At 49.4% G+C, this 10,709-nt stretch overlaps 1 protein-coding gene across 1 annotated transcript; it reads left to right on the forward strand.

Moving 5' to 3' along the window:
• The first annotated feature begins 5,115 nt into the window (after positions 1 to 5,115).
• Positions 5,116 to 6,078, forward strand: LOC130021578 (olfactory receptor 1C1-like). The gene has a single exon (XM_056112333.1). The coding sequence runs from the start codon at positions 5,116 to 5,118 to the stop codon at positions 6,076 to 6,078; it is 963 nt and encodes a 320-aa protein (XP_055968308.1).
• The last annotated feature ends 4,631 nt before the right edge of the window (positions 6,079 to 10,709 follow it).

The raw sequence follows: 10,709 nt of genomic DNA on the forward strand, positions 1-10,709 counted from the left end.
AAGACGGTAGTGTCATGTTGCTGCCTAAAATAAATTGCATGTCTGCTGGTAATGAACGATAAAGTCAAGCTTTGACCACAGCATCAGACTCATTAAATACCTAGGATTAATCTGTCAACAGATAAACATAAAACAATTTTACTCTGAAAACGATAAAGCTGAAGACATAGAGAGATTTGAGAACACTGGAGGCATAAACCATGACCATGTAGGGGCCAGAGTGATGTGACTGACTTGGGTTGGATTCCCAGTGCTCCATACAGTCCGCCAGACCCTGCCAGGACTGATCCCTGAGTTCAGAACCAAGAGTAAGCCCTGAGCACTGCTGGGGTGTCCCCTAAAACAAACAAAAAAGGTTTTAATAGACTTTCCTCAGGAAACATGTGTGTATTAACAATACAACAGAGTCGTATGCAATAAAAATATTTGCTAGAAAATATTGATAAATTATAGAACACAATTTAAAGATATAAGAACTTATTCAATAAGAAGACATAACTCATGGTTATTAGATCAGGTATAAATATCTCAAGGTGATAAGGTCATATTGAGACCATTCCCTTCACTCCACAAGAGAAGATGAATATAACTACCACCTCTGTGAACCTTAGCAACATACGCTAGTTTACAGTCACCAAGACAGGATTCCTGGGCCTGTGGGGGTAGAATATGGGCATGAGGAAAGCTAGAAGGAACCCAAGGAAAATGTATGGTGAAACTGCTGATTTTCTGGATCATAGGATGTTCTCACACATATATAAACAAGAACAGAAATAAGAATTTTGTGTGACACATAAGTCCACAAAGAGAATTAAAGTGCTATTTACTTATAGAAATCATCATCATTGGTTTTATTTATTTATTCTTTGGACTTTTGGGGTCAGACTCGGCTATGCTCAGGGGTAACTCCTGACTCTGCATTTGGAAATTATCTCTGGTGATGCTTGAGGGACACTTTGGGATGCCAGGGATCAAACCCATGTCAGCCTCGTGTAAGGGGAAATGCCCTTCCTGCTGTACTGCTTTTCCAGCCCCTAACAGCATTGGTTTTAATGTGAATCTTATTTATATTTTACCAACTTAACAAAAAGTACTCATTTAGATATTCTAATTTATTGTTGGTAAAATATTGATGCTCCTTAGTTTTCATTTCCTTTGGCAAGAGTTTGTGTCCACAGACAGAATTTATTTGAACAGCATTTGAAAGGTTTTTTTTCTCTTGCCGATATGAAAATGTTGGCAAATCACACAAAATAGTTTCTTTTTGTCAGGGGCCAGGGAACTCTCAACATTACTAGGAGCTTACTCCTGGCTCTGTGCTTAGTGGTCACTCCTGGCAGGGTGTGGGGCATCAGACGTGGTACTGGGGATCAAACCGAGGTCAGTCTATGTAACCCCAGCACCTTTCCTGCTCTGCTACATCTCTGGCTCACAAAAGAATTTCTTGTTCTGGTCGATAACTAAAAACCTCTACCGAAGAAATGTATCTTGGATACTGGAAGTCTTTGTTATACGCTCCTCCTCTGACCCCTAGAAATGGCCTCTATGTCCTTACTGCATTCCTCATACCTCGGGATCCCGCAGAAACATCTGTTCTTAGGGAGCCCCCGTCCGTGGTGTTCCCTATGCATGGAATTAAGTTAGTCTGCCGTTGTTACACCTTACATCAGTTTACTCATTGTCCAGAACTGTGAGAGGCAGATGTCAGCTTCTCCACACTGTTGATTTTGGTGCAGATCATCTCCACAGGGCCAGCTCCAGAGCCCCGCTGGTGCCTTGCCAGCCCTTTGTGTGGTAGTTTTTGCTGTTTCCTTAAAATTCACACAGGCTGAGTGAGCACTTGTGGTGGTGTGGCATGGTGGCCAGTGTGAGCTGTGAGTATGGTCAGTAAGCAGCTGGTGAGGCTATGAGCACAGCCTTCCTTCAGGATGAGGGGATTTATGGACACTGAACACAGCCCTGTGAACACAGGACAGTAGTATCTGGCAAAGCATGGCACTTGTCGTAACTGCGGTCACGGGGCCACCATTACCTGTAAGAGAAAATCCCGCCTCCCATCGAAGGTCAGGAGAAATTGATTAATCTAAGAGACCCAAGTCATTAGAAGGAGCTCTCAGACATGGGACAGCCCCAAGGGCGCTGGGCTCTGGGGAGGGGGTGGGCCCACTCTGCCTGGGAGGGGACATAAGGAAACAACGGGTGTCAGAGGGAGTCCTCCTGCGTGACCCCACTGAGGCTGCTCTGCTCTCCCACCACATCTGCACAGAGACCCTTGCCTGTCTGCGGGAGGGAAGGTGCAGGCAGAGGAAGGTGTCAGTGACCAGGGTATGTACGGAACTGCCTGCTACCACCGTGAGGGCTTCCTGGGCATCTCTCCGCAAGTTTTAACAGCAAACATTTCAATGAAGCTAGTAAATACCGTAAGGGCAGCTTGACTGTTTATAATGCAGCTTTAGAATGAAAGCCGGCAATTATATGACGTGCGCTGAATGAGATGATGTAGTGGAAACTTCTTCCCAAAACTCACTCATGAGGCAAAATCATGTGATTTGTCCAAAATGTTCATTCATTTTTATTCTCAGTTTAAATTTGTTTAGATTTAGAGGATAGGATTCCAAGAGTGCTCAAGTTAATGGTATTGATGTTCAAAATTACTGCCTTCTGCATGTCCCCTCAGAATGTTCAGGACCCTCTTCATATTCTTTCACCCGGTCTGACTCAGAAGTCCTTTCCTCTCACCTCTGCCCCCGTATTTGTTCATGCCATTGTGGTTTGGGTACACACTGTTACCTCCCTTGGGTACACCACCGGTGTGTCTGAGACCCTTCACTTAAGTTCCCATGTTACATGCTTGGGATTTTTTGTTTGTTTGTTTGTTTGTTGTTGTTTTTTCCTTAAATTTTTATTAGTGAAACACCATGAGGTACAGTTGTAGATTTACAAATTTTTGTGCTTGGGTTTCAGTTATACAATGATCGAATACCCATCCCTCCACCAGTGCCCATTCTCCGCCACCACCAGTTCCAGTATCCCTCCCACCCCCCTTCCCCCCATCCTACCCTACCTCTGTGGCAGGGCATTCCCTTTTGTTATCGCTCTCCTTTTGAGTGCTGTGGTTTGCAAAAGAGACATTGAGTGGCAGTCTTGTTCAGACTATAGTCTACTCTCATCATGCATTTCCCATCCTGAGAGGAACCTCCCAACACCCTTTATTTGGTGCTCCCTTCTCTATCCGAGCTGCCCTTTCCCCTAGTGTGTGCGGCTGTCCTCAAAGCCATGGAGTAAACCTCCTGGTACTTATCTCGGCTATTCTTGGGTGTTAGTCTCCTATTTTGTTACTTTATTTTTTTTTTTTGGTCACACCGGTGCACAGGTGATGCTCAGGTATTACTCCTGGCTCTGCATTCAGGAATTGCTCCTGGTGGTACTCAGGATACCAGAGATACTTGGGTGGGGCTCGTGCAAGGCGAACACCCTACCTGCTCTATTGTCGCTCTGGCCCCTCCATGTTACATGCTAGAGACCTAATTGTCCCCACTTCTTACCCCACTAATCTGACACTCTCAGATGAATCACGGTCACGGTCCTCCTGTTATTCATCAATTTGCTCAAGCGGGCCCAGTAACATTGTGAGACTTGTTACTGTGTTTGGCATACCGAATACGTCACGGGTCGCTTGCCAGGCTCTGACATGTGGGCCAGATACTCTTAGTAGCTTGCGGGGCTCTCTGAGAGGGGTGGAGGAATCGAACTCAGGTCGGCCATGTTGGCTGCGTGCAAGGCAAACGTCCTACCCACTGTGCTATCGCTCCAGCCCCTCAGATGAATAAATAAAAATAAGTAGTACATATACAACTATGGTGATATACTATGCAGCCACAAGGAAAAATTAAGCTGTTCAGTTCACAGCAACTTGGATGGATTTAGAGGGTATCAGCTTGAGCAAAATAATCAGAGGCAGGAGGACAAATTCAAGATGATCTCACTCATGCATGATAAGTAGAGATTAAAAGGGGGGGTGTTCATTCATTATCTCCATAGTCAATGTTTTTTAGCAATGATGTATCCTCTGTGTGTATATCTATGTTGCCCACCAAGGGTTCAGCATCACAAGTTAAAATGTTGCCAGCAGTGTATCACTGGCCTTGGTGAAACAGACAGCAGAGAAATAGCTTGATGTGAAGAAAGCATACAGAGTTAGGGAAGGCCATGAAAAGCGTGGTTAGTGTCACATTTGAAATCCTTCCTGCGAGGCAAAGTAGCCACTCCTAAGGTCCACACCTTTCCCAGACCCACAGACAGGTCACCCAATAGGAGAAGGACTGGACTGGGGAGGGAGGGACCCTGTGTTCGGTTGGGAAGAGCCAGTTTCCTCTGGTGACACCTCCACAGTTACTGGTTCATATATATCCACTTTTGCTTAAAGTCCTTGGTTTACTTGTTATAGTGCAACAGGAAAGTTAGGATCCAAAGTATAAAACAACATAACATGAAGCTGACACCTAAGGATAGTAGATACACGGGACAGGTAGATTGCTCCATAGTTGAAATCCTGCCTCATGAGCAGAGGGGAGAAGGCAGCTGGAATAGAGAAGGGATCACTAAGAAAAACATGGCTGGAGGAATCAGTCGGGATGGGAGATGTGTGCAGAAAGTAGATAAAGGACCAAACATGATAACCTCTCAGTGTCTGTATTGCAAACCATACACCGAAAAGTAGAGAAAGAGTATGGGGAATATTGTCTGCCATGGAGGAAGGGGGAGAGTGGGAAAGGGGGGTATACCGGGGAGATTGGTGGTGGGGAATGTGCACTGGTGGAGGGAGGGTGTTTGATCATTGTGTGATTGTAACTCAAACATGAAAGCTTATAACTATCTCACAGTGATTCAATAAATTTTTTTTAAATGTGTGTCTTACCAGCATGCCTCAAAATATTTGGACAGAGTGCTACAGTGTCTCAGGAGAGCATGTAGAGAGCTCCTTGTTGCACCCACACATGGGCACCATGCATGCACACACACGACTCGTCACGTGTATGAGCACAGGCCCTAGCAAAGGGAAGCTCTTGTTTGTTAATCCCCTGCCTTTACCGTTTGCTCTTGCAGATGGGGGTGATGGAGAAGGCCAATGGAACCCTGGTCGAGGAGTTTATCCTTCTGGGCCTGTCCATCCCCGCTGAGCAGCAGCACCCCCTGTCGGTGCTGTTCCTGTGCATGTACCTGGTCTCTGTATCGGGGAACACACTCATCATTCTGGCTATCACTTTCGACCCCCACCTGCACTCGCCCATGTACTTCTTTCTCAGCAACCTGGCCTTTGTGGACGTCTGCTTCTGCTCCACCACCACCCCCCAGATGGTGGTCCAAACCCTGATGGGCTCCCGGGCCATCTCCTATGCCCGCTGCCTCACCCAGCTCTTCTTCTTCATTTCCTTTGTGAACATGGACAGCCTGCTGCTCTGTGTCATGGCCTACGACAGGTATGTGGCCATCTGCCACCCTCTGCATTACGGCAGCATCATGACACTACGGCTGTGCCTCCAGCTGGTGGTGGGGCTCTGGCTGCTCACCTGCCTGCATGCCCTCCTCCACACAGCCCTCATGGCCCGCTTGTCCTTCTGCGCCTCCAATGTCATCCACCACTTCTTCTGTGACCTCAACCCGCTTCTGGAGCTCTCCTGCTCTGACATCTCCATCAACATTCTGGTCATCTTCATAGTGGGAGGCCTGCTGGCCCTCACCCCCTTTGTCTGCATCCTCGTCTCCTATGGGTTCATCTCCGCAGCCATCCTGAGGGTCTCCTCTCCACAGGGCAAGCAAAAAGCGTTCTCCACCTGCGGCTCCCACCTGGCTGTGGTGGCGCTGTTCTATGGCACAGCCATCGCCGTCTACTTCAGCCCCTCCTCCTCGCACACACCAGAGAGGGACACCCTGTCGGCCGTCATGTACACCATGGTGACCCCCCTGCTGAACCCCTTCATCTACAGCCTGCGGAATCGGGACATGCAGCGAGCACTCCACAGCCTGCTGTGCCGGGGCTGTGCCCTTGGCAGCCAGCTGGAGCCCAGGGAGGGGTGAGGCAGCCTGTGCCCTGTTCACCCTTAGCCCAACCCCCAGGGCTCAAGGGACACCCTGTAGCCACGCCCATGCTCAGATGAAGGCAGAGGCCCAACTGGGTGTTGTCACGGGCTGCAGCACAGATGCATCCGCATGTGAGCTGCAGGTCAGCCTCCAGCTAAGTGTCTGAGGGTGTCAGCTGCTGGGGTGGCACCTGTCGGGTTCAATAGATAGGCACTGCTGTCTGGGCCACACTGAAGGGGGATTGGCCCTGGCATGTAGGTGTCCTCCTTGCTGCTGGACAGAGAGCTGGACCTGAGAGGAGAAAGTTTAGCTGCTGTGTATTAAAGCAGATTGGAGAATCGTGGCGGGACAAGATACCAGGACATGACTCTATGGCCACCCTTGGCTCTCATTAGCCACATGAGGTGAACTGTCACATACCCGCACACAGGCAGCTGCTCCCCAGAGGTGGCACCTGCCCATCTGAGCAAGTGTGATCCCATGCCCAGGCCCTCCGCTCCAATCACCAGCAGCAGCCTCAGAGCCAGTGTGCCCTTCTTGCCAGGGTCATCCTCACAGATTTCCCCAAGGAGAGCCACTTAAACCAATCCCAGGATGCCCTGGGAGTTCCCAAGTTCCCCCCCCCCAAAGGAAAGCTCAGCTGGGCCTCAGCACTCACAAGACAGCAGAACAGGAATCGGGTTGAGCAGAGGCTGCTGATGTGGGAACACAGAGAACAAGGTGTGTAGAGGAAGGTATTTCAGTGGGTGCCTGTGATCTCTGGGAATGGGGTGCTACAGGGGTGCTAGGTGTGAGAGTGGGCTTCTCTAGGGTTTGGGAAGATGGCAGCATGGGCTGCCGGAGGGCTGGTTGGAGGAAGACTCAGAGACTGGGGTGCCATAAGGTGGCTTTGGGGAAATCCGGAGAACAGGGCTCTGGGGACAGCACCTGATGTATGATGGGACGGGCTGCTGTGGGGCCTGTTCAGGAGGTTGTAGAGAAAGCGAGATGCTCTGTACGTGCTTGGGGAAAAAGTAGGAAATGAGGTGCTCTGGGAGATGCTCAGTCGGGCAGAGAATGAGCTGCTGTAAGGCAGTGACCCTCACTACTGCCAGTCTGTGGCCCGGTCCCCATCACAGGTGCGCAAAGGTGAGCCGCGTGACCTGCTGCCTTGCTTCTACTGGTGGCTCCATGGGCCCATGTGCAGGAGGGCCTGGTGCAGCCTCCGCTTGAGGGGGATGCCTGTAGCCCTTGGTTCCTGGGAAGTCCGGGGCGGTCTTCATCAGAAGGTGTGTCTGGTGCTACCCCTTTAGCTTTCTGCTGGCACAGCGGTCAGTGGGCTTTCCACACAAAGCCACAGGACATTAAATACTGAAGCACTTGTTTTTGTCTCCTACCTTTCCTGTTGCGCTATAACAAGTAAACCAAGGACTTCAATATATGAACCAGTAAGAGTGGAGGAGTCACCAGAGGAAACCGGCTCTCCCCAACTGAACACAGGGTCCGTCCCTCCCCAATCCAGTCCTCCTCCTCTGGGGTGACTTGTCTGTGGGTCTGGGGAAGGCGTGGACCTTGAGAGTGGCTGCTTTGCCTCGCAGAAAGGATTTCAAATATGACACTAACCACGTGTTTCAAGGCTTGAAGGGAAGAGGCCTGGCAGTTGGATGCCAAGGGAGGAGGCCTGTGTCCCTCAGGTCAGCTCTGATCGGTGTGCTGTGAGTGATCTGGCCACACTGGCCTTGGCTCCAAGAAGAGCAGACATCCATATTGTCTAACTCTCAGAACTTGTGAGTGTCTTGGATCTTGGTTACATATGCTGAAAATAGCTACCTACGACCCAGACTTTCTGTGTACACAGGGTCAGACTATTACAGAAAATATCTCAATCCATTGCTTTGGACAAATGCAGAAACATGCTTTATAGGCCTGGATTGCAGACCCGCCAACTTGCTTTCAGCCTGTTTTGATTTTAATAATAAATAAGATCATGTCTCGTCATTAGGAACTTAATTCTTCCAGACTGACAGGTCCCTTTGAGTGTGTTCACCTCTTTAGGTGCGTATAGTACAGACAGAACAGGTAAGACATTAAAAGCCTGATCGACAAAGGCAGTAAGGTCCATGGACAGAGGAGAAGATGAGTATAACATGCACTGGTGTCTTTATTCTGCCAAGCCTTCTCTGGGCTTCTCAGCCTTGTGCCCTGAGAATCACATGCAGCACAGTGTCTGGGCTGGGCAGGGCTGTGCTCTCCTCTTGAAACAGGTTGGAGGGGTCTTGGGAAGCCCAGTCTCTTTTCCTCTCCTCTTTTCAGTTGTTCTTTCCTTTCTTTCTCCTATTTATTTCTTTGGGGTGGGGTGCAGTTGTTTTGGTGCCAACCCGGTGGTCTCGGTCTTACTCCTGCTTCTGCTCAGAGGTCACTCTAGTGATGCCCTGGGGACCATGTGGGGTGTCAGGTTTCAAACCGAGGTGGGCTGTGTGCACAGCAAGTGCCCTGCCCTCTGTGCTATCTCTGCCTTTCTCCTGCTGTCACCTAGGGGCTGAGTGTATGCCATGCGTGTGTGGCAGGGACCCGGCCCTCCTGCAGAACCAGGCACTGCCATCTCTCTGGGTGGGACTGGAGGGAAGAGGCTCTGCTTGGCCCAGCCCACTAGCTGGGTGTGCAGTTGGCAGCCAGCCCTCACTGCGCCCAGCTCACACCACAGAGAGGGTCTTGATGATCTCAGAGCGGTGGCCAGCAGGCTCCCACAGCCCCTCTGGGTTTAGATGCTGACAAGCTTCTAGAATAAGTGGCCCTGGATTTCACTGCTTGCTTCCTGCCCTCACTGCTAGCCCCCCACATGCCCTGCAGGGAGAGGTGGGATTGGGCAGAGCTGGATCACACACTGGGGACACAGCAGGATGTGGAATGGGGCCTCACCACTGAGGTTCACAGGAGTTAGTGCCAGCACACAGAGCATTCGTAGAGGTGATGCCATACTCCCTCTGAGCCCTGCATCTGTCAGAAATCTGACTTTCCCTGGCTCCCTTATTCTGCCAAGGATGGTACCCTCATCCAGCAGGTAGAAGACTGGCTTGGGGGTTCCCAGCTTTCTGTTGCCTCTGTGGGGGCCCCAGAGTCACAGTAACACGTAATGTAGCATGTATTCTGCCCCCTCCCTCAGGCTCACTGCCCTGTGGGCATCCAGGCAGGCATACCTGCTCACAGGCTTGGGTCTGGGACAGGAATATGACTGCAGAGCTGGGCTCGCCCGTGGTTGTTGGCCACAGTGCAGCGGGCGGCAGACGGCAGAGCTGCTTAGAGCTCCTGTGTCCACTGCCAAGGAGACACCCTGGGAATAAGCCACATTAAGAAAGAGGCCATGTCCTTGGGAAGAGAGGATGGGGCCCGGACCAAACCTCAAAGGGCAGGTGCCTCCAGCTTCCCCTTGAGGCCCCTCTGCAACCTGGTGATAGAAGGAGCTGAGTCCTTCCCCAGAGTGTACGTGCAGCTCACCTTAGTAGTGTCAAGGCTGGGCAACGTGAATGTGGACACCATTGCCTCAACTTGGTGTGAAGTGTCCTTGACCTGCCTTGTTTGCGTCGGCCATTGGTGTCTTTTCTCCATTCTCTCCATGAAGAAATTGAGGATGTGTTTCTCTCTGCTTCTCAGATAATAGGAAAATTGTCCTTTTTTGTTTAGTTTTCATTTTTATTTTTTTGGACAATGTGCAGGAGGTTCAGTTTAATCAAGTCAGATCCTCTCATTGTCCTTCCTTGAGTCTAGCTTGTGGGACTCTCGGAATTCTCCCCCACTCCCTATGTTGGAGGTGGTAAAACAAGAAATAAAAAACAATCTCCACCTTCCTAGTTTCTCGGCCCCCAGTCCCAGTGTTCCTCATTTAGGAGGGTTTTTTCATAACATCAATGTATAATCCTTCTCAACTCATTTTCTAAGAGAGAGAGGAGTGATAATTTATTTAAATTATCCATTATTATTCCATTATATTCTGCTGTCTGGCAAACTTCCCGTGTCGTACTCAGTATGCCAAATTCCAGTAACAATGGTGGGTCTCATTCTCCTAATCCTGAAAGAGCATTGAAATGGCTCTTTTAAAATCTCAGGGCTAGGAAGAAGGAGACGTTACTGGTGCCTGCTCGAGGAAATCGACGAACAGCAGGATGATCATGATCGTGATTCTGCTGCCTTATTAATTTGTGTTTTCTAATAGCCAGTTGTTGAATTACTGCTTTCATTGTTATTTGTAGTTTGCCGACCCTGTGACATTTTTTCAAGAATAGAAATAAGCCTCCTTTTCTGATTTTCACACATCTGCTTATATTGACGAACACCAAAGATAGCAAATGGTAAATTTGCTTCTATTTCAGTCCTGGTTGTAAACTTATGTCTCTTGCTGCTCATTTGGCCCCTGCTGTGGAGATTCATCTAGGGCTAAGTCATGCATGACCTAGTGTTACTGGAAATCGCAGCTTTATCACCTAGTAGTGACATAGTATTCATATGCATTTTCCAGTCACCAGCACTGATCTGAGCCCCAGAGGGAGGTAGGTTGGTCTGCCTTGCTGAATGGCTACACTGCTTCAGCTGTGTGTGTGGTCTGGGCATCCAGAAATGCAGTGCACACTTGTATTTTTTTTTGAAATGTATAT

The sequence above is a fragment of the Sorex fumeus genome, unplaced genomic scaffold, assembly GCF_029834395.1.
Source record: "Sorex fumeus unplaced genomic scaffold, SorFum_2.1 ptg000017l, whole genome shotgun sequence".
Classification (NCBI taxonomy): domain Eukaryota; kingdom Metazoa; phylum Chordata; class Mammalia; order Eulipotyphla; family Soricidae; genus Sorex; species Sorex fumeus.

Coding starts and splice junctions, on each gene's coding strand:
- LOC130021578 (XM_056112333.1), top strand. CDS start 5,116: ATGGAGAAGGCCAATGGAACCCTGGTCGAGGAGTTTATCCTTCTGGGC.